General features: G+C 39.7%; 1 protein-coding gene across 1 annotated transcript in view; it reads left to right on the forward strand.

Annotated features, from left to right (window-relative positions):
* Positions 1-25,111, forward strand: part of LOC134546245 (hemicentin-1) — a 505,078-nt gene that overhangs the window by 380,979 nt on the left and 98,988 nt on the right. The window contains exons 7-9 of the mRNA XM_063388969.1: positions 11,788-11,966; positions 14,378-14,704; positions 19,326-19,592. Of these exons, the coding sequence (XP_063245039.1) occupies positions 11,788-11,966; positions 14,378-14,704; positions 19,326-19,592 (773 nt within the window). The remainder of the gene's footprint in view (positions 1-11,787; positions 11,967-14,377; positions 14,705-19,325; positions 19,593-25,111) is intronic.

Below are 25,111 nucleotides of genomic sequence, written 5' to 3' on the forward strand. Positions count from 1 at the left end.
CCGATTTTCTGAGGCTATAAAATATAGCCAACCAGCAGTATTATCACAAATTTTACTATTAGAAATTACAGTAAATTACGGACCTTCCCACGAAGAATATTAGAACTAACATAAACGTAGAGTTCGTAGTTTCAAATAAATTAGCCTTCCTAGAAACTATGCCGCGTTTTGAATTGCGTATTTATATATTTCGTTTTAAACAAAAGTAAACACACGCGCTTCCAAAGAAGATGGCTTGTTGCTATATCAGGAATATTCTTTTGGATTCCTCTTCAAAATAAGCGAACTCAGTGTCCGTGTCCGTAATTTATAATGATAGCTGCCCATTTACGAAGACACCTGGATAATTTGTAACCAGAGTTTTTTTCGTAAATTGATGGTGAATACTTTTAACTGTGGTGTAACTATTTATTTGTAGCAAGGATACATTGTTAACTTCAGGCATTCCAGAAAGTTATGTGCTGTATAAGAAATAATTTTGCGGTAAAATATATTGATACAAAGATGGCGTTTTTTCAGCTATTCCTCCCCCCTAGAATGCTTCGTACCTCGGTGTCTGCCGTGGAACACTGTTGTTTCGAAAGCTCGGTGGGAGTCCCTATCCCGGCGTTGATAAGGAGGGTGTGAGGGGGGTTGTTTTAAGGAGGGGAAGGGCACACACGCACGTGTATTTCACGGGCGGTTTACTGCGCGCCCCCGCAGTAAGCAAATCGCCTCAATCAAGGGCGGCCGAGCGATAAGGGAGTGGAAATAGCCGCGCTTTGTCTGGGTGCTGGCCGAGGGGTTTTGCTTCTCTTCCCCTTCCCCTGACCAAAACCATCCCCTCCCTCCTTCATTCCCACCCTACTATGCGCCGTCTGGGGCCGCCCGCCCGTGCCCAGCACACATCAGCGGTTTCTTTTCGCCTCCGCTCTTGCGCGCAGGTTTGTGTTGCACTGCTGTGGAGGAAGGAGTGGGAGGGGGAGGGGGAAGGGCTCCAGATAACACCGCCCCGCGGGAATATGTCTCCGCTGCGGCCGGCCCCGGTGCGGGGATTTAACACACGGCTGCGCTTCACTTCACGATGCGAGCTCGCGTGCGCGCCGGCCTCGCGGCCAACTGTAGCCTATCCCGAACCAACGTTTCCCGATTTCTCTTTCGAAGCGTTTCGCACAGCAAACAGCCATTAAGGTGCTCCGCCTACCCACAGTTGCGAGACGCTTCAGGAAAATAAATCGCTATTTGAAAACTGCTCAAGATATCAGAGTTCTGTTTCTGTATTTCTTTCTTAAACTGAAGGTATTTTTAGAATAGTGTTTTTTTTTTTAGATTAATTTTTGGGTGTGAAACACTCGGTGCTGATTCTTGAAAGCACTCCAGGGACTTGCATTACACCTTTATCTTCGTTTCGCCTTCATATAATGTCATGGTTACCACTCGGATGTCATAGTTGCCCTATGCGCGCCATTCCACAGTCTTGCGCTCAGAGGCGATTCCGCGATAGAAGCACCAGCGAGCATCGCACTTACCACCCCGTCTAAATAGCTCAAATAAGCCCCTGAGTTCGAGTTGATTTTTTTTTTAATTCTCTCACTTATTAATTTTTCACGAGGACTTTTCTTGTAAATTTATTGCGACAGCTCTCTTGCATTTCACGATCAATCACAAATTTTCTTACCAGAAATATTGACCAAATATGTTCTAATGGCGGTAAACTGTTAAGTAGGTGTTTGTGGTTATGATAACGTGTGGAAACTTTAAAACTCAAACAAAACGTTTCGCAAATATCAGATAAGAAAATTTGTAACACAAAAGTTGCAAGCTAGATATCGGAATAAAAATTACACGAAACTCCTTTAATTAATAGTGATGACAGTAAAATGGTATAAACAATCTAGCGTGTGAAACCGAGCCCCAAGGTGGAATACGTTTCGCCATCTTTGACAATTTTTTTTTTTAATATTAAGTCATTTTCTTCCTTACAGCTTCGGTATTTCATAAATGCTGTTATAGGTGGGGCAGGACCTATAGTTGTGGTGCTCGTGGACTATCTTGGCTCTTACTATGGTTATTGCAGTCACTCACGTGACCTAATGAGCCATTGTCTCGTGGTGCGGTGGCTACACGCTGGTGCCCAAGTCAGACGAATAACTTAACTTGAAATCATAGCAAAAATTAATTAACAAATCTATGACTACGGTAGCTATCTCACAACCAAGACCAAACACATGGGAGGGGGTGAAATGAGGGTAAATGCTTCCCCCTCCCCAATTCCCAAAAAAAATCCATCATTCCAACAACAAAAGGAAAGAACTATGACTGCGGTAGCTATCTCACAACCAAGACCAAACACATGGGAGGGGGTGAAATGAGGGTAAATGCTTCCCCCTCCCCAATTCCCAAAAAAAATCCATCATTCCAACAACAAAAGGAAAGAACTATGACTGCGGTAGCTATCTCACAACCAAGACCGAACACATGGGAGGGGGTGAAATGAGGGTATATGCTTCACCCTCCCCAATTCCCAAAAAAAAATCCATCATTCCAACAACAAAAGGAAAGAACTATGACTGCGGTAGCTATCTCACAACCAAGACCGAACACATGGGAGGGGGTGAAATGAGGGTATATGCTTCACCCTCCCCAATTCCTAAAAAAAGTCCATCATTCCACCAACAAAAGGGAAGAACTTGAAAGCAAATAGTAGGAAAAGATCCCCACCCCTCCTTCCCGAAAATAATACGCTCCTGCTCACAAAACAAATCTTCGATGAATGTCACTCATCCGAATATCAATCACTTCAATCCAGACTGTCCGGAAAAATCTACATTGAGGATTCCTGGCTTTCCTTGCGTCTATTTACAATATTTGGCTGATAAAATAATTTAATATTTCCATTGAAAACAGACTTTTTTAAATTATTGCGCTAATTCTTAAAATTGCTATGGCCACAAAGTTTTTTAATTTCGCGACAAAACCTTTAACATAGTGACAAAAATCCTGTAAATCATGCACAAAACATATTTTCTTGCATCACACTAGGCTCCATCGCAGATGTAATTCAATATCCCGAGCCAAATAAAAAAAATAAAAATAATAAAACTCTCTCGAAAATAACTGGCACACCAAACTGCAACATAACAAAAACTGAACCCATGTTAAATAAGCATGTAGTAGTTAATGAATCAATACAGGATGAACCTTTGTCTTACTATTTCATTTAAATTTCCTGACCTAACATACATTTTCCCTCGCTGTTTGATGATTCCTCCATGCATTCAAAATCACCTGAAATTCCAGTTATTCCCAGTAATCTTTGATGCTGGACCCCCTGGAACTGTAAAAACAAAAGTATTATTTGCTGTGCAGTCTGTTCCTTCTTCGGAATATCCAGGATCATGGAAAGACTACACACATGAATAATTAAATACATTTTTTTATATAGGTACGTCATTGCAGTTTTACACTGTTTGTCATAGAAAAAAATAGTTAAAGAATGCAAAATAAGGATTAAAATAAACACATATATTTACAAAAAAAATCAAGCCTAAATCAAAATAAGAATTCTAGTTCTGTCTGATATTTAAAGTTTGAATGTTTTCATCTGTGCTGTGGTCATTGTGTTGTCCATTCCTGTAAGTACCTGCTAAGTCTCATCGTTGGGTCCATCTGTTTGACATCAGTCAGTTAAGGCTTATTCTCATTTTTATTTGATATTTTGCATTCCCGAAAGAAAAAAAAAATTGGTTGTCTGTAAAGTCGGTTTACAGAACGATAGTTTAACGTGACAACGTCACAACAAAACATTGATGAAATGATTGCATACTTTTATAAAATTGAATCATTTTTATTGAATTACCACTATTTTGTATGGATACAAAGAAGGAATGAAATGAAATCTACAATTTAATTGATAAATTTACTTTTATTTGCACTCATTAATTCAAATATGTTTATTACTTTAACGAATAGATTATTTTAACTATAACTTTTATACATGTTTGCTATTTAACTTCTTCCAAACTGTGTTATTCTGTTAAGGATAGGACGATGATAGGAAAAGTAGGAAACGAATGGGAGTGTTTAAAGTTTAATGCGCCTCAAAAAAGTCAAATCGATGGTTGTTCCAATCGAGTGGAAGAGAGATAGATGCGGCGCAAGCGTACAATGAGCGTAACGGGACAATGTGCGTAACGGGACAATGAGTAATCCTTTTTCGTGCGTGCAGCCGGCGTCCATCGATTTATTAGACGTTATCACGTCAAAAAAAAAATTTTCACGGCAAACCGTGCAAAACTGCAATTACGTACGTAAAAAAAATGTTAATTATTCAAAATTCCCCATTGAATGAATCATTTAAAGAACACAGGAATAAGTAACGCCGGAGACGGAACGTCTGCAACACTCCCGCAGCGTACGAGTATGCACCTCATCGCACGAACTCCAAAATATATATATATATATATATATTTTTATGTGAACATCCCTTGGCTTCCCGCTCGTTAGCTGTGAACGCTCCAATGTTCCTCCTGCAGCCATATAGCGAGGAGAAAGATCGAGCCGTGTGGGGGGAAACGCAACACCATCTTCGACGAAACGGTGATTCTCTTAAGACCCCCGCCTACACGGGCAAACCTACGGCGTGCAAAGCTGTTTACAAAAAAAAATATATAGTATGCTGAAGGTGAATGAGTAGTTCTGTTCCCGTGTGTCATTTCGAAATTGTATTGTCGAGAAGATTTAAAATGGCTGAAACGCATGTTTTCAAAAAAAAATAAAAAATTCATGAAACATCCAGTTCAGATTGTTGAAATCACTCAAGAGACTTGCATTACACATTTATCTTAATTCGTGCCCTTTGCACGACGAAAAGACTGCGCGCCAGTCCACGGCGCTAGAACTAACGCAAATACACCCTTGACTCGGCAGGGCCTTTATAAACATACCTCCCTTTTTATTACCACGTTTCAACGGAGCGCCTACCATTCGATCCGCCCTTCCTGCCGTGGGTGGATTCTATTTTTTTTTTTTAATCGCGTCGTGTGACAATTGACAAGAGTGGCCCGTCAGCTGTTTTCGATCCGGCGTGTCATCCACATAGGCGCGATCTACCAGTGTGAACAATTTGAGCGATAGGCTACCTTCGAACTGCACTTTTAAGAAAAAAATGGCTGTCGCCACAAACCAACCCTGCCAATTTTTTTATGATGGTTATCACAAAACCATTGCTATTTTGTAGTGTCAAGATTTTTTAAATATATTAAGACAAAAAAAATGTTTTGCTTGCACAATCAAACTTAAGACTTTATGTCCCGTTCCAGGTCGTTATTTTATATTTACATTCCACGTGGTTGAACTCGCCGACTCTTCGAGTGGCTGAACTTTCACAAAATGAAAAAAAAAAATATATATATATATATATATCGCTTAATTTTTACACCTAATGAGTTGGCAAAGTTGCGTTTGTAACGTTTTTTTATAGTATGGATAAGAATATTGAAATGGAATATAAAACATGAACAGTTTAGATTTGAAGTCAATTTTACTGGCAACTATGTTAGGCCTATATGTTTTAATTTAATTTAAAAAAATATAATTTTATCTAATCTTTTAAAATCTTCAGAATTTTTAAGATTTTAAAAGGCCACATAAAATTAAATTATATTTTTTTTTTTGTAAAATAGTAGCCACCTGCATGCCTTTAAAACCAATAATTTTCAGGGTTTTTTTTTTTTTTTTCAATTTGGTTCTCCTTATCAATAACGCACAAAAATGTTAAAAATTTAACAACTGTACAAAATATATACAAATTATACAAATTATTAAAAATAAAAATTATTAGTTATACAAAAAGTATGTGCTGTATATTTAAAGTTCAGCGACTAAAAAAGTCTGCAAGTTTAACGGTGTTAAACAGTAAATATGAAATTATCACCTGAAATGGAACATACCCCATACAACAAAAGATTTTGTGTTTACCATTAATGTTTTCTTTTATCGTCAGCAAAATTACGAAAAATCTTCTCGAGTTTATAATATTTTAATTTCATCGTTGAAAGCATCGATTTCCCAATAAGTTTCTTTGTTGCTTTCATGGAAGATTAATCCCTGCGGAGATAGCTTTGTGCTAATCGTGATTCTAGCACACTGACTTTGGTTGGGACTCCAAACCAGTCTCCATAAATTTAAATCAAAGTAGTTTATTTCTCAGCAGAATCATTTTGTAAGGTCTGTAATCAATGATAATCGTTAAGCTATCACATAGACTATATTTTTCCTGCAAATGGCAAGTAATAATCTTGTTAGTGTGATGCACGGAACTTTCACTTGCAAATGAACTTTAAACTAAAAAAAAAATGTTTAAGTGCATTCGTAGTTAATGCCTAACTCCAACATAGGTTATACTTGCGTGATTTTCACATTCTTAATGAAATCAATAAATTTCAAAAAAATAAAATCAAATTTTTTTTTTTTTTTAACTTTTACTTCAGTTAAACAGCTTCCGCTGACTGACAGATCAGTGGACTTTATTGTGAATCAATGGTCGAAGATGAAGTTCTCAGAAAAAAACAGTTGAATTCACAAGAAATTCAGTTCACTGTAGCTGAAATAATCAGTAGAATATCACTGATACGTTTGAGCAGTTTCAGCTTATATGCACTTAGATTCTTATTTAGCTGGAGCAGTTCACAATTTGTGTTTAAATTCAAATTGTATAATCATCATAACTTTTCTGAAGAAAATATGTGCATCAGGTAACTATGACAGGTCAAAAGACATAATGAGTGTGCGTTGTAACTATGCCGCCCACGGTATTTAAATATAGCATACCTAATTTTGTCCGGTAACACAGGTCTCAGATATAGATGTTAAGCTAAATATATTTCCACAACCAAGAAAAAAACTTCTTTCGCCTTTTTAAGTATTATTTCGCTGAACGGAATTTAATATTGTTATACTTAACAATTACGTAATGTTTTTATCACTCCTACCTGATAATGTAATTCTTATATCGGCACGAAACATTTATTTTAGTCAGCATACTAACCATTAGCTTAAATATTAAAAAATAACTATTTACCTACAATTTACAACGAACTAAACAATTAAATCTTCAATTCAAATTAACATTTAATACAAAATTAATAGTATTACATATTTTACAAATGACACTTTGAACCAAATAAATAACTGTTTAAAAATGGCGTAATGTAACAGTTATTCACTTTTTAAGTAACATTTATTAGGCTGTACACAGGATAATTTTTTCCCACGGTTCAATTCGAAGAACGCGAAGATGCAATTAAATAATTTTTCTCAGGCGTAAAACTTATCTTAGATGCTATTCGTTAATAAACCTTACTCATCATATTGAATAGGATTGATACGAGTGGTAGATATCGTCAGACTATTTATATATTTTTTTAAGATTTTTCTTAACGGAACAGTTTAAATTTAACTTATCAATTTAAAAAAAAATAATGCGTAGCAGGGAACTGTATTTTTTTTCTCTCTTTACTGAACAAACTCTGTCAAATACAGACTGTGATTATTCATGGGATACAAACCGTCACGTCTGCGGGGGAAAAAAAGTGTGCGGGGAACGAAAATTTTTGTACGATTAACGACGCAACCACCATCCTCGTTACTAACACGCAGTAACGGACTTGATGCGGACAAGTTTCGACATGTCCGCGTGTGACCACGATGCAGTCGGATAGCGTATTGGAAACTTTTAAAAAACTTTTCCCCCCGTCCATCGTTCTTGAGCAAACAGAGCGGTTTGTTTGGAAGCAATTAGCGGGGATCACTCGACCGGCGCTAAGCGAACTGAGGCATCAGCGTGGCAGGCCACGCGACCAGGTGCGCGTGGCCAATACGAACCGAGAACAATGAGGCCTCTGAATTAATTGTGCTCGGGCAGGAAAAGGGGAGAGGGGGTAGGTTGCAAAAAAAAATTGTTACCAATTTATTCTTCGATTCGATACAGGATATTATTGCGCCGATCCCTTCTCCCCTAGCGATGCTGACAGTGATAAATAAATTGTAGATTCGCGGCCCCTGGCCATAAATAGCATTAGCCGTTATCATTCGAGCAGCGGGAATAAAAAGGGGAAAGGGGGCGGGGGGATCCGCGCAGTGAATGGCCGATGGTTGACAAATGACCGCGGTTAGGGAGCGGCATTGTGTGCCGCCTGCTATTATCCGGGGGGGCCCCCTGCATTCCCGAAAACCCCCCAGAAAATCTCCCCCCCCCCCCCCCCCTCCTCGCCGCTCCCGCGCGGATTTATGGCGGGTCAGTCGTCGCGCCGCGCGGTAGCGACGCCACAACAAAGGTACGCTTAGCCGCGCCCGAGACCCCCGTAACTCAGCTGACGTCACCTGCGCGCGGCAACTGACGCGCGCGGATAGACCTCACTGCCGGCGGCGGCTCGTTCACGTCCTACGACCCAGCAATCCGGGGTCTTTCCCCGCGCTTCATGAGATGGTATTTTTTTTATTGGCTGTGTTTAATTAATTACTATGATTGTGTGCACAACTTACAACGTAAGCTTTTTGCTACCCAGCATCCTTTATAAATCAAACCCCTCCTCGTAACCTGGCTCTTTGTTATATCCCGGTTGCAGTCAGTAACTGTGTTAAAGAAAAAAATACTTATAATATATTAATGGTTTAAATAAAAGTTCGCCAAAGATAACCTATTCCCGGGAGGTCAGAGGGTTCACATTTGAATGATTCATTAACACCACCATACTGCTGAACGCAACTGGAAAACACTGCAGAATCAAGCGTGTTGCGGCTTCAACGCCACTGCACCATGCCACAGGAACAATAAGCTCAGAAACGATCGTTTTTAGTTTATTAAATATAGAATTTGTCTTTACGAATACGCAGAAACGAAAACGCGAATATGAATATTTTATTCGTGTATTCGTATGCTCTAATATTCAAATGCGAATATTCACACGAAAATACGAATATAATTTTACTCGTATTCACACTTACAAATACGAATATATTCGTATTAACAGGTGTAAATACGAATATATTCGTATTCATGGAAAATAATTTTCGCGAATACATTCGTATTAGGTTTTACGAATACTGATAGTATGCCCATCACTGGGACAGGATTTGCAGCGACAAGTGTCCGGTGTCTAGCTACGTTTTAGGCTTTCTAATTAACATTTTAACTCATGCTGGTAACAGGTATTCTATGCAAGAAGTGAATTAAACATACGATAGTACATACTGTATTTAAATTTGCAGTAGTTATTAATTAAAAATGTATATATTATCTACGATTCAACTATTTTCATTTATCTGTACAGTACAAATGGTACAAAACTTTTACAAATGTTTACCTCCAATTCTCGAAGACTGGTTACAAATGACCCATTGATCTTCGTACATTCAATATATCTTAGTAAGATTACGGGAGCCGAGCTAACATACATTCGACAAGTATTCTAGAGTATTTACAAAACCCTCTAGAACGTGAGAAGCCTACACGTTCTTTTTTTTTCTACCCTGTGAATGCTTGTCCCGTTTACAACGAAACACAGAACCCGCTAGTCTGAATTCAGCAATTTTCCTACGAAGATCCAGCTATCTGGAACTACGAAGGAGTCTTCGTTTATTTGAGTTGAATTATTCGGACAGTACGTCCATAAAATAATGTCCCAGTTATAAATTTTAATAGTATCAACTGTAAGCGTTCTAGAGTGTTTGTTCAAGGTCACAATTAAAAAGTAACTTAAATAGTTTTAGATAAGCCCATGCAAGAGCACTGCTTTGTTGTTTTCTCGCTTGCAGCACCACCTACTCCCGAGCGTAAAGCGTTTTGTGTTCAGCAATTTGCTAAGAGTGAATCTGTAAACTTTATTTAGCGACAGGATGGAGCCCCTCCCCATTGGAATCACTTTGTCCCTGATCGTTTGATTGGTCGTAATGGTCGAGACGACAGAGCTCTTTTTTCGCTGGCCTCCACGTTCACCTGACATAACGCCATACGAATTTTTTTTCCCCTCTGGGGCTTTATAAAAGATCGTGTCTACGTCCCACCGCTACCTAATGATTTTCCAGATTGAGACACAGAATTTAAGACGTGTTAACCAAAGTGTGGGAAGAATTGACTTTAGGTTGGATGTGTGCCGTATAACTAAAGGTTCTCATATTGATAATTTGTAAAAAAAAAAAAAAAAAAAAAAAAAAAAAAAAAAAAAAAAAACTATGTTAGTTTACCTTCAATTTGATGTATGATTTGTTGTAAACAGTCTAAATAAAACTGTTATAATTTACCATTGAAACTGGAACGTTCTTTTATGGACTCTCTGTACTGTAATCTCTAACAGTGCGCAATGATCATTAACACGCGATTCTGAGTCGAACTTGTCTGATTTAGTTGTGTGGTGAGTTCTTTGTTTAACTTTTTTTTTATGCATAGTCTGAAGAGGTGCCTAACTTGGAGTGGAGGGGGAAGTCCTTAGCGGTATTGAGTAATTCCCAGAGAATATTTGGAAGAAAAAAAAATGAAATCCTTGAAAAAAGTGTTTCTTTAGCCAACCTGGAATTTAAATTTCGACGATGGTTTTGCTAAATTATTATCTAGAGAAATTTCTATATTCTTAGTGAAAATGGAATAAATTACGTTTTATTTATATAGCGCAAATGGTTTGAGACGTTGTAACATGGCAGGTGCATCGGTAACACAACGCTGGATGGCGAGGTGCCCCATGTCATTCTTTGGTAATTATTAGAGGTGTAAAAGTAAAGAAAAAAAGCGTACCCGTATGTATTCGTTACTATAAAAATTAGTACTCGTTACTTTCGTATCGTTACATTACTCGTTAATTCTGATACCGCATAACATGCTATGTTATGTTACAGCAACGAATCGAGTCGTATTGCGTGCGCGTACAGTATGACGTCGCGTAAATAATAATAAATCGAATATAAACAATTAAAAATATTTGATAATTAACAGCTTTTGTTAAACAAGAAACAATTAAATCTCATTAGAGCGGCTTCATTATAATATCTCTTTTATGATAAGAAAAAAAGTGAAAATACGCGATAATAAAAAACAAAAACATACATATTTATAATTTGTAAAAAAAAAAAAATACTTTCTTACGTTGTTTCTGTTCCAATCTCAAACTTTGTCTACACACACAATACCTTTAACAAACAGTAAAAAAACTTGGACGACGAATTTCCAAAATTATACTTTACTTAATAAACAAACATCGTTCTTTGTAACGAATAAGCGCTCGCATCGCAGTGGCGTAGTCAGGATTTGTGTATGGGGGGTGTTAAGAAGCATGGCCCCCCTTTATTAAAGCGGGGACCCCCCGGGAAAATTTGGATTTTAAGGTGTAAAATACTGCTATTTTAGCAGTTTTCGGTTCTTAAATTTAAATAGTGTAATGGTAATTTTTTTATTAATTTTAATATGAAATTTGTTTGAGTGATGAATAAGAAATTAATTAAAGATTTGGTGCTAGGGGGGGGGGGGGTTGAACCCCTAACCCCCCCCCCCCCTGGCTACGCCCCTGCTCGCATGCGTAAAACATACGAAAAATGCGAGTAACGAAATGCATTCGTGTGTGACGTTTCGTTACTCGTTAGCTACTAGATGGCGCACCCGTTACTCAGTACCGAATACATGCGGTTTGCCACAGCTCTAGCTAATTATCAGCGAATGCGGTGCACCGACAGCTAAGATGTTACACGTGAGTGGGGCCCGGGTACCCCCAGGGAGTCCTCGGCCACGGGGTGACGGGGCGACGCCCGCTGTCCCGACAGGTACCGCGACGGAGCGGAGGTGGTGCCGACGCCCGGCCGCTACGAGGGCAGCACCGTCAGCGTTCCGAACCTCACCGTGAGGAACGCCTCGCGCGACGACCAGGGCGTCTACACCGTCGTGCTGGAGAACGAGATCGACCGCTCTGAGACCAACGACGCCATCTACGTGTCGATCTACTGTGAGTAGCCCGCGGTCCCGCACCGCCTAGCTGTAAAACATCTCTCAGTGAATCAAATTGTGAGTTGAATCGATCGAACGTATGTTCAACTAGGCCTACTGTAATTTAAACTTATATAAGCATGCGTTTTGCAGAACAGCAAATACTGACATATTTAGATTCATAATAAATAGAGACCTGCAAAATTCGCGGATTCATTCGGTGATAGGCTAGAATCTAAACACATATACCTCTTAGATAATTTTTCTATTGGCTTGTTACTGTTCATCTGGACGAATCTCAACCAGTTATAAACCCTCAACCAAAGAAGGATCGAATCACAGACAAACCAGTTGAGATGACTTACAAGTCGGCAGCCAATGAACTTGCGTTATTTTCCCGAGTGTACAGGGGTATGTGCAATCCATCCTAAAGGCCATCTAAACCGCGAATTTTGCAGGTCTCTAATAATAAACCTCTTTTAAATAATGTTATATTTATATTTATACCTAGTTCATTCCATGTGATTACAATTCAAAATTTTTTTTCACTACATGTCATAAATTACATCTACCTGAGGTTTTACACATTGTTACAATTAGATATTTATTTTCAGTCTCCACTTCGTAACCACCGGGATGAGGCTAAACATTTAAAAATCTGTCATGGCCTTGGCTAATTCCCTTTCAATACTTGATAGGTGATTTTTAGTTTAATCGATGTGTTTAGTCGATGTGTGATTGTTGGAGTGCGTTCGTGGAGTTAAGGCGGTGCAGTGGTGAGACTGGATTCGCATTTGTTGAAGCCATTGGTTTCAAATCGAGGTACGGCCATCCTGATGTAGTATCTCCGTCCCAGACAGTGAACTGGGAAGGTTCCTAACTGGCAGTCGTATTGGAGAACGTTCAACTCTCTTGAGTTGGATCGAGCAGCCTTTTGATAACTTGCCGTTGGTTTGTGTGACGCTTCACTTCAGTTTAGAGTCGCACAGTTGGAGACTGTCCGTTTTGAATAATGTGCCTTTTATCTCTGAAAACATTCAGACTTCTAACAGAAAAATAAGCATGTTCATTTGAGTAATATAAACATTTGTATTATATTAGATTATTTTCTAAAATATGAATATGTGATATAAACATTGTAAGGAATATTTAATTACGTAAATGGGTCCTGAATAAGTCCGGGAATTCAGTTAGCGAAGTATTTTTAGACAGTCTGTAATATGCTTGTAATGTAATTTCAGTCGCGCAGTTGTGGTCAGAACGTGGTCTACAAGATCACAGTGGGCTACGTACTAGTTGATTATTAATAATAATGGGGTTTATAACGCTGACGTAGAGATAACTTCTGATAGAAACATATAGACGGATATAAGTTTTATTTCATATGTTTAAATAAAACAGGGAATTTTAAAATGGGAAATAAATGTTCTTTGGTATATTCTACTACCATAAAGCCTAAAAATCCTCACAAATTGAGCTACTTAAAACCAAAACTGTCGCTACAGATTGCCAATTAATAAAAAAACTGTTAGGTTAAAAATATATATAACCATACACACACATATATATAGGGAGGAAGGAATGTAACTGATAAATAATTTGGACATATTCATCAAAAGTGAAAAAGTAATTTAGAGTGCATCAGTAGTTTTGGCTCGATAGTAAAAAGTTGGAATCGCAGTGTGGTTACGCGCGACTAGAGGACACGGAAATTTCGCGCATTCATTTGTTCGCAAGTTAGCACGCAAACCTCAGTTGCCTGTGGACACGCCCCTCGGCGACCGTGAGCCAGTGATGCACAGCTACGAGGGAAGTGAGAGAATGAGGTGGTGCCGATGAACAAGAACAAAAATATTCCCTTAGATGAACCAAACAATGGAAAATTCGAACATTGGTACAGAAAACACGCGAGCTAGAATTCCATCCTGACTCCAGGTGAGTGCGTGGAAATTCCAGGTCTGTGCGCATGACCATCCAACTAGTAGAGACAGGGAAAATTTCGCGCATTCATTTGTCAATATACTAAAATGGAAATAAGCTTACCTGTTTTTGGTACGCAGTTTATCTGAAGCACACTGAGCCAGGATTTGTGTATGGGGGGTGTTAAGAAGCATGCCACCCCCCCCCCTCCACCATATTATAGCTGGGGGTCCGGGGGTCCGACCCCGGTAAAATTTTGATTTTAAGGTGTAAAATAGTGCTATTTTAGCAGTTTTCGGTTCTTAAATTTAAATATTGTAATGGTAATAATTTTATTAATTTTTATATTATTTTGTTTGAGTGATGAATAAGAAATTAATTAAAGATTTGGTGCTAAGGGAGGGGGGGGGGGGAGTTTGAACACTAAAACCCCCACCTGGCTTCGCCCCTGAACGATATAGATAAAAGCATGGCAGCAGTTGGCACGTGTGACGGCTCGCGGTGTTGCAGTCAAGCCGACGGTGGCGCTGCTGATGGAGCCGTCGACGCACGTGCGCGAGCTGGACCGCGTGAACATCACGCTGGTGTGCCGCGTGGAGTCGGGCAACCCGGACCTGCTGGCGGGCGTGCGCTGGTACCTGGAGGGCGAGCTGCTCAAGGAACTGCCCGTGTGCGAGGGCGGCGGCAACGACACCGCCCAGATGTTCTGCGACGTCGACCCCAGCCGCCTCATGCTGGAGAACGTGGAGCGCGACTTCCACGGCAACTACTCGTGCGAAGGCCGCAACGAGGCGGGTTGGGGCCCCGTGTCGCCCGAGCAGGAGCTCGTCGTCTACTGTGAGTGATCTCCTGTTGCACGTGACCCTGGTGAACAGGACACCCCTCCTGTTTCATGTGACCCTGGTGAACAGGACACCCCTCCTGTTTCATGTGACCCTGGTGAACAAGACACACCTCCTGTTGCATGTGACCCTGGTGAACAAGACACCCCTCCTGTTGCATGTGACCCTGGTGAACAAGACACCCCTCCTGTTGCATGTGACCCTGGTGAACAAGACACCCCTCCTGTGGCATGTGACCCTGGTGAACAAGACACCCCTCCTGTGGCATGTGACCCTGGTGAACAAGACACCCCTGCTGTTGCACGTGACCCTGGTGAACAAGACACCCCTCCTGTGGCATGTGACCCTGGTGAACAAGACACCCCTCCTGTGGCATGTGACCCTGGTGAACAAGACACCCCTGCTGTTGCACGTGACCCTGGTGAACAAGACACCCCTCCTGTGGCATGTGACCCTGGTGAACAAGACACCCCTCCTGTGGCATGTGACCCTGGTGAACAAGACACCCCTGCTGTTGCACGTGACCCTGGTGAACAAGACACCCCTCCTGTGGCATGTGACCCTGGTGAACAAGACACCCCTCCTGTGGCATGTGACCCTGGTGAACAAGACACCCCTGCTGTTGCACGTGACCCTGGTGAACAAGACACCCCTCCTGTGGCATGTGATCCTGGTGAACAAGACACCCCTCCTGTGGCATGTGACCCTGGTGAACAAGACACCCCTGCTGTTGCACGTGACCCTGGTGAACAAGACACCCCTCCTGTGGCATATGACCCTGGTGAACATCACATCCCTCCTGTTGCTTACATTGAGTGTCAAAGTTTCAGCGCCAATGATAAAACGACTGGAACATCAATCTTAGGAATTAAGACAGGCTGAAAGTAGCCAACCGGGCATTTACCCAGAGATACAGTTTTTGTGGGGCGGGAGACTCCAAGGTGCGTAAAAAAGGACAAAAAAAAATTAAGGGAAGTAATGATTTTATTTTAATTAATTACATGTCAAATCCTACAATCCTACAATTTAAAGCAAAACTGTACCCGCGCTTGGTGTAAGAGAAACACACAACCTGTTGCAGGTTGATTGGCAGCCTATGTATTTGGAAACACTTATATAGTTGCATAAGGTTCTGTTTGAAAACTGAAGATAAATAAGCTTGAATTTATAAAACACGATGATGTCAAGGGGGCTGAAGATTTATCTGCCCAGAGTGCAAGATACCTGAAACTGGGGCCTGGGCTTCAGTGTTTCAGACACGTTGCTGTAATGTTGCACGAACATAACGATGTTTCAGTATTGTAATGTTATATTTTTGAAACGTATCTGAAACATTGATGATCTGCAGAATGGGGTGACACGTTACTTATTCAATCCAAAGTCTGGCATATGAAGAGTGCAGGAAAGATGCACAAATAAAACTACTCTAAATCTGCATAAATTAAATTAAATTATTTCAGTGATCAAAGTTTACTAATTGTTAGAGACATGCAAAATTCGAGGATTCATTTCACGATAGGCTAGCATCAAAACAACTATACCTTCGTACCGCTTCTGCGATTGGCCTACATTTTTTCCGGGAAACTGTGAGCCAATGGGAAACACTAAACCAAGAAAGTGCCGAATTACGGACAGCCTAGTTGAGACGTCTCACGCGTCAGTAGCCAATAAACAGGTGTCATTTCCGCGAGTATTTAAAGAACTGTGGAGTCTATCCTAGAGGTCAATGAATCCGCGAATTTTGCAGGTCTCTACTAATTGTTCAGTTAGTGTTATAACTCAATTAAGATTTTTAGTAAAATCCTGTGATTAATTTTTCACAACAGCTCATTAAAAATATTTTAAGTTACCATTATTCACTTATTCAGAGTGTGTAACCAATTAAATAAACACCTTAAACCCTCTTTTGTATATGCTGCCTTTTACCAGTGTCATTTTGTGAGTTATGTACAGAGTGAGTCTGAATTTGACCTGCAAAAGTTGGCTGCAGATTTATCACATAAAAATAAGTTGAAAACATATATGACTTATGGTCTAAAGTGCTTCTCAAGACTGGTGTACGCCTTTGAAGTTGTAACTGAACCGGTATTTTTTTATTAATAAAGAAACTATGTGTAGAGACCTGCAAAATTCGCGGTTTCGATGGCCTTCAGGATAGACTGCACATACCCCTGTACACTCGGGCAAATAACGCAAGTTCATTGGCTGCCGACTTGTAAGTCGTTTCAGCTGGTTTGTCTGTGATTCGATCCTTCTTTGGTTGAGGGTTTATAACTGGTTGAGATTCGTCCAGATGAACAGTAAGCCAATAGCAAAATTATCTTAGAAGTATATGTGTTTGAATTCTAGCCTATCACCGAATGATTCCGCGAATTTTGCAGGTCTCTAACTATGTGTAATGAAAAGGCAAGCGTTTGAGTAATGTACAACTAACCAAAGTTCTACAAACACTGTAAATCTTGCTACTGAAGTAAAATTATTTAATGGAATTAATTTAGGGTAATACCATTGTTTTCCATACATTCTGGTGACAAGGAGGAATAATGAAGTTTTAAAAGACTTAATTATTAATCTGCACTTCAAAGTAACGCAAATCGTCGCGTTTAAGTACTACCCTATACCCCACCATTTTCGCGAGAAAATAAAATAAACTTTGGAACAAAATACTTCGACACCTGGCAGGTGCGAACACTCACAACACTCAGTTTGATACAGCTGCCTAAAATCAGGGGCACCGATTGATAAGTGATGTACAGGTAAATTAAGGTATATTGAAGAAAGCACTAAACGAATAATTTAACTAAAACAACTGCAAACGTAACAAAGCGTAAAAACGTGAATGCTGGATTAACCGTACGTGTTACCTTCCAGGCATATAAATATTTCGTACTAATTTTTTTTCTCTCGCAAACATTGAGGTATAAGCTAGTACTACAAAGCGAACTTTTTTCATTTCTTTTGACACGTCGATTAATAATCATAATTTGAAAACCACATTATTTCTCCGCAACACCAAAATAATTGGGAAATAAGGGTGTTAACCTAAATTATTTCCATTAAATAATTTTACTTCAGCGACAAGACTTGTAAAGTTTGTAGAACATTTTTCAACCAGACATTGTGCAGATGCTTGGAGTTTCATCATAAATAGTTTATTTATTATTTTTTAAAAACCTACTAGTTCAGCTGCAACTTCAGAGGCAAACACCAGTCTTGGGAGCCAGTTAGACCATACGTATTATTAACGTTTTCAACTTATTTTACATGATGAATCTGCAGCTGAAAATTTTCGGTCGAATTCAGACTTATCCTGTATATTCATAAAATTCTCACAATCGGCAGGACTCCAAATTTTAACTAAATAGTGTACAAACAGTTTCATACACGTTTTTGTAATGTTGCATAATTTTTACGAAGTTCCAGTGATGCAATGATAAATGTCTGCAATAAGTCTGAAACATTGCTTACTCAACAGCAAACAAAGTTTGACTTACATGTAACTGTGCAAAATATAACCAAAATGTGTCTATTTCAATTTCATGAACTTTGTGGTACGTACTTTGAAAATCTACGAGATACAATAATTCCCACTGTCGTAGCCGAATTTCACATATAAGGGATATTTTAAAATTCTAGTGCTTCTCCCATTTTGGGCTACCATAAAATTCAAATTGCAGCTAGTGAAATATTTTCAGTCTTTAAAAAATACATTTCAACTATTATGTGGTCATCTATTATATTGTCATTATGCAATTACAGTCCAAGGAGGGAAGGAGACGAAGGACTTACGCTTCTGTCGCTGCTCCTCTCACGGCCCTCCCTTTTCCGACTGCAAGTTACAGTTTCATAAAAATTATAATGAAATTCTGAATCCAAGAGATGGGCCACGATGGTTGAGCGGGTAAGCTCAGTCACCTCCCACAAAGGCGATCCGGGTTCGATTCCCGGCGAGGTGGTACCCGGAAACGTGGCGTACCACGTGTGTCCGCGAACCGGCGAGTTTCCTCGGGGCTCTCCCGTTTTCCAGCGCCCACTCATTTCTTTCCATCCTCCACTGGCACACGGTCGCCTTTCGTCGTCTCTACAGTGTCCTGGAATGGGGACAGCATGGGAAACTCCTCTAGATGCACTCCATTCCACCAGCAGGGGCGTAGCCAGGAAGGGGGGGGGGGGTTTGGGTGTTAAAACACCCCCCCGAAATATTAATATATATATATATATACTTATGACAAAATTTACACTTGTCTAGCTGTTGAAAATGCACTTAGATGAAACTAAGAAAGAACCCTTTGAGCCGATAACCCTTAATATTCAGCAATGAGTTTTCAACAGTGTCTCGTTAAAAATATAAAGACGGGACACAAATTTATGTTATTTAAATCCAATATTTTAATTACGAAAGTGCTTAAATAGCACCAATTTGCACATTAAAATCAAAAAATTTTCCCGGGGAGAGCACCCGGACCCTCTCCCTAGTACGGGGGCAGAGTGTAAGTAAACACCCCCCCGAAAAGAAATGCTGGCTACGCCCCTGCGCGCCGGGTCTTGCCAGGTGTTGTCGCTACCACGATAGTTGCTGGAAGCGTACAGTGACGACGATGTCCCCCCGGTTGCAGACCCGCCCGGGCCGGCGTCGCTGGTGTACTCGCCGCCCAGCGTCGTGAAGAAGGGCTCGGTGACGCTGAACTGCAGCGTGGAGGAGCGCGGCTTCCCGGAGACCAGCACGTTCCGCTGGCTGCGGGGCAGCCACCACGTGCAGGACGCCACGGCGCCGGCGCTCACCATCCAGCCCGTCACCCTGGAGACGCAGTCCAACTTCACCTGCCTCGCCTACAACGAGGGCGGCGAGGGCGAGCCGGCCACGGCGTTCATCCGAGTGCTCGGTAGGCAACCCCGTCATCCTCCCAGCTCTCGGTAGCGGTCATTGCGCGAATGTGAAGAGGAAATGCGTAACCACGGGGCTGATGTGTGTGTGTCTGTGTATGTAAAAACTCAAGCCACCGTTCGACCGATCATCACGAAAGTTGGCACGTCCTTTTCATGGAGAAGGTTTTTATGCTAGCCATTATTGTGTAACTCTCCGCTAGTTGGGGCTGCAGCACATCAACTTCTATTACCGTTCAAACCGATTGCCGCAGGTAAATTAATTTTTTATAACGAAACAAATCATGGGTCATAGACATACACGCAGTGAGCGTGTGTCATTTCTCTGGGTCCGCCGCGCGGTCATATGGTAAGGTTTGGCAACTTCCTATATACCTACTTCTCCTCGGTGAGACCCGTCCGCTTAGTGGAGCCCACGGCGGCTAGCGAACTAACTTCAGTTCTCAACTTCGTCAATGGCGTTGCGTTGAATTTTAATGCACTGACGTTGCGGTGGGTTTTCCAGGATATCGATATTTTCTTTTCGGATAGAATTTGTGTTATCTCTTTCTTTATTAATTGACTTTGCATGTGTTTTGTTATTTATCGATCAAAAAAATCAATAATTTAATTATTATTAAGTCCACACTGAAGCACACGTCTTTACCCGCTCGGCCACCATGACATCATGAAATACTTTAGTCTTATAAACGTATAAATAAAGTAAAAATATCTCAGAAAAATATAAATAAATTTTTACAAATCCTTTTAACTTTACTTTTTGTTCTTTTTAGCCACCCTGCTTATTACCAGCGCACGAACTGCATCAGAACTGTTCCGAAACTACCAGAAGTGCATCAAATGCACTTTGAGAAAAACTGTAGGAAATAAATATAAATTAGCCTAACCTAACCTGGTTTGGGTTGAGTTCGGTTAGATTATTAGCTCCTTGTTAAACTGTTATGCTGTTATGTTATAAAAAGAGGAAATAGTTTTACGTTATTTTTCCCGAAGTGAATACTTTTCGTATATTTATCATGCTCGACTAAATGTTTAAGAATTCTACGTTAAACTTCGTGCCCAAGTTTTGTATTACAAGTTTATTTGCAACATTGTAACACATGAATTTGCTCGCTGCCGAGGTTATATGTTTGCACATCACTGGCGATTACTGAAAGAATCGCTCACATTTTTATTTGGCAACAAGCTAGACTGAGAACGAGTCTACAAAGAGCGCAGGATATCTAGGAGCAAGGGACACGTCACAGATTCACAGTTGGGTTGGGGGGGGGGGGGGGCGACGGAGGAGGGAGGCAGTGGTGGTTCTAAACCAGGCGAACGCCGGGCCACTTACTTCTGCGGTAGGTACCTTAATATTGTCACGATCCACCTTCAGAGGGGGGGGCGAGAATCGTAGCTCTTTACATAGAAACAACTCGCTTGGCATCAACTAGTCTTAACTTCATAAAATACTTTACTGTACCTAGGATCATAGGTTCGTCATCCCGTACAGGATGTCTGGTGAGAGCTGAACTAAGGAGATTTTGCAAAATAACATAATACTTAATTAAAATTATTTTATTCTTAAAGTCAAATACTCAACATCATTTTAAAGAACATTTAAATAGCGGGATTACAATTTAAAACAATAATCTCTTTACTTCCTTAACGATTGAACGACCTTACAAGAGAGAGAATGAGAGAACTTCACTAAACACTTCCCTAGTCCTTCCGAATACCTCAAATCATAATTAATACTTAAAATTAAAACAAAGATAAGTCCATACTCACATTTTCCGAAAAGCCTTTCTTGATCGATTACTTTAAAAAAATAACGTAGGGGCCTCTCCTGCCCTTGAAATCCCGAACGAACATTACATTTTAAAAACTATGACGCGTGACCCCTGACGAGGGCCATAGCCTCCGCCCGAAAGCTTGACGACTACATTATGACCTAACTTAAATTAAACGACTCGTGGCCTCTGGCGTCGACCATAGCTTCCGCCCGAAAGCTTGAATTCCTACATCACGAACGAACTAACAACTCGTGACCACAGGTGAGACGCATAGCCTCCGCCTGAGTGAGCCTGAATTCCTACATCACGAACGAACTAACAACTCGTGACCACAGGTGAGACGCATAGCCTCCGCCTGAGTGAGCCCCGAGTCACCACTCACTTGCGCTTAAATTCGCGCGCCCTGCCGCGCCTACCATAACAAAAGCTCGTTATTGAAGTCAAATTTACTAAACAACTAACTAGAACATCTGGGAAGACTCCCCCCCCTCTACCACAATGTGCAGGCCACACCGCGCGGCTTGTTACGACAGCGCGCCCCAGTAACTGCGGCCCGTGGCTGCGCCAGCGCGCGGCCAAACAAACAAACAAAATTCTGCAAGCCCGCAGCGCGCCGCGCCGGCCCCGTGCCCCAATTACATGGTCACGCCACTTGCGCTGACGAGTGAACAGAGCAGCCAGCCCAGAGTCCCGTCAGTAAAGTCCCTAAATTTGATTTCAACAACCCTGCAAAATTTCAACCCGCGACATAACCCTCCCCTCACAGAGCTCGAGCCCCATCGAGCTACCTCAAAATTACAAATTGTCTTTTTCCATTAAACCATAACTATAAATTCCTCATTTCACAAAAATAATAATTTTCTTAGTTCCTTGCTGTCTGAACATACATCTAGATTCTGCATAAGATTTATTTTAAAACAACAAGTATTCATAAAATTAAATGTAAAACTTTTATCTGGTTTGTTCTCACAGGAACCTTCAGAGGCTCGAGTTCTCAATTCTAAAAAAATTGTTCTGTTAGTGAAGCTCTCTTTACAAATTAAATTACTGTTCTTAGTTTCTCAGTATTCGTTAAACAATGTGCAAATTCTTGATAATTATTATTATTTTTTTTTTTTCGGTTTCCGTTTATTACCATACTTCTTTCGTTCTTCAAAAAAAATTAAGTGTCCTTACAGTGTTTCAATTAATTAAACTCTTATCTCGTGAAGGTTGGTGCAACTCCTCGAAGTCAGTGTTGTCGAGAAGAGTAGCTCCCTGGGCTGGCCATCAGCAAACACCACTCAACTCCAACAGCTACTGGACTGGCTTCCAGGGCAGCTCACAACTTCTCCCCACATCTGCTTCGGAGTTGTGCCATCCTCATCACGAACAGATTACAATTCTGAAACATCATCAACAGGCATTACCATCACGCCTGACAAATACAAAACTAACTACTAAACTGCAATCGATGGGCAAGGATGCAAACACACAAAAAAATAAAATTAATTAATTCAACTGCTAACATAAAGTATCCCACCCTTAGCATAATCTAATCAGGCAAATAATTTGATAGGAAAAACTTAAGGAAGGGAAACATGACCTCCAATAATTTTCCCTAACTCTTGAGTCTTGATCTTCTCTATACAGCAAATAGTCCCCACGAAGTAACTGGGTTGAAGGTCAGTTCACATGACCCACCCATAACCTCTTCTACTCTTCTTTTCTTCTGGGGGCAACCACAATGCCCACCAATCTCTCTCCATGGTGCCGAACCAGCTATCCCATGAGAGTAAACAACGTAGTCAATAGGAGCGCAGAGGGGAAACACCAATCTCTGGCTTGTCGAGTCATAAAACTGCTTTATCTTCTTCTTCTTCTTCTTCTGAGTAAAACATCTGATTAATCTTGCTACTATTCTTCCCAACAATAAAAAAAAAGTTCATCAGGTATCTTCATAAAAAAACATTCTAACTAATAATAAGTCTTCTTTTTCTTCTTTTTTTTTTCTGTTAGATGTAATAGAAGGCCATGTTAGGGAGGTTATAGGGAAAAAGAGTGGCCAATTCCCACCCCATCACCCACCTAGATCATGACTAATTAACTTTTAAACTTTCTATTTCAAACAAATAAAAAAAAACATTTTTTTATTCAAACTTTTAAATTATAATTACTTTTACTTCATAACCTCAAAAGCTAATCAATAATTCTAAATGAAATTGTGATTTACTGCATCCTTGTTCCATCCGATCTGTTTGTTTATAACCTTTCTTGTAAAGTATAAAATTTTCAAACATTACTAATTCAAAAAAAAAATTAAATTCTGGTGTCCTTTGAGTTACAATTAACTTTACTATTTCTTAGCTTGAAATAATTTAAGTTTTCAGAACTATTTCATTGTCTAATTCACAACACTTAAAAATCAACTCAAAACAACAAATCATCAAAATCAATAAGATCATCTGACCTACCTATCAGTACTGTGAACTTGAACTGTTCGTACACATTTATAATAAGCTATTGTATTTAAATTCCAACCTAAATAAGGTTTTAAAAAAAACTACTAATCCCTCTGTAAATTAAGAAAATTAACTTTAAAAATTAAACTTAAGGTATTAGTTCTTTTTGACAGCTACCACAACTCACTAGTTCCATTACATTACTATAACCTAAAAAGTTCTGTAAATAATGTTTATAACAAAAAAAAACTCCAGTTACTGTCTTCCATAAAAAAAAATAAAACTTTACATGACCTTATTAATCTCCACTTGTAAGTCCATGGCTGCCAGCTTTCTCTTCTCTTGAATCTTCAGTCTTGGCTCTTGTTTCAGTGATCTTGTATCTTGTCTCTCGAACTCTTGTCATCTTGTAAACTGGACTGCTGCTCAGCTCATCTTAAGGAATCTGTAACAGTTTCAAAAATACATGTTAATTTAAATTACATAATTCCTGTTCTTTGGTCCTAAAAAAAAAAATTGTATTATTAGTACACATTACCCTGAAACAACATTATTATTCATTGTTTATTACTTAAAAAAAATGCTTTACCATAAAATCCTTTTTTGTTCTTTTCATTAGGCCTATTTATTTTCCTTCTTCTTAATTAAATTCTGCTTCAAATGTTAATCCTAACTTAAGACCTACCATCTATTTATTATTCATTACCTACATTATTTATGTTACCCTAAACTTCCCATAAGTTTCTAATACTTCCTATCAAAGACATTCTCTCTAAAAAAAAAATTTACTTGTGACTCTTAACTTAACAAACTTAAAAAAAACTTTTACACTAGACTTAACTTATTATTCATTCTTAGTTACTAAATTTCTATTTGTAAACTTTAGTACTTACAAACAAAAACTGCCTATTTCTCTCTACCTCTTAATCTCTTTCAATTATTACAATAATAATGTTACCTTGCATCTTTAAACTTTCTTCTTTTCAATTAAATTAGACATCTCATAACAATAAAAATTCTGCCTATACTCTTCTTATGGGTGTACAACCCAACAACAAAATTTCAAATTCTCAAGTTTCCTTATATTTAAATTATGCAATGCACATAACCTCTGTGGTGCCTGTACCCTTTTAGGCCTACCACCTTCTCCTCTCACAGCATGACTCTTATTCCTCGGGGTCTGTATTCACTGTTACAAATCAAATATCTCAAATAAATTAAAAACAAATTTATTATTTTAAGAAAACAAAAATTTACATTGAATTTACTATGGAGCCTGGAAATCTTAATGTCTCACAGCAG

This window comes from Bacillus rossius, chromosome 1 (assembly GCF_032445375.1).
Source record: "Bacillus rossius redtenbacheri isolate Brsri chromosome 1, Brsri_v3, whole genome shotgun sequence".
Taxonomy (NCBI): domain Eukaryota; kingdom Metazoa; phylum Arthropoda; class Insecta; order Phasmatodea; family Bacillidae; genus Bacillus; species Bacillus rossius.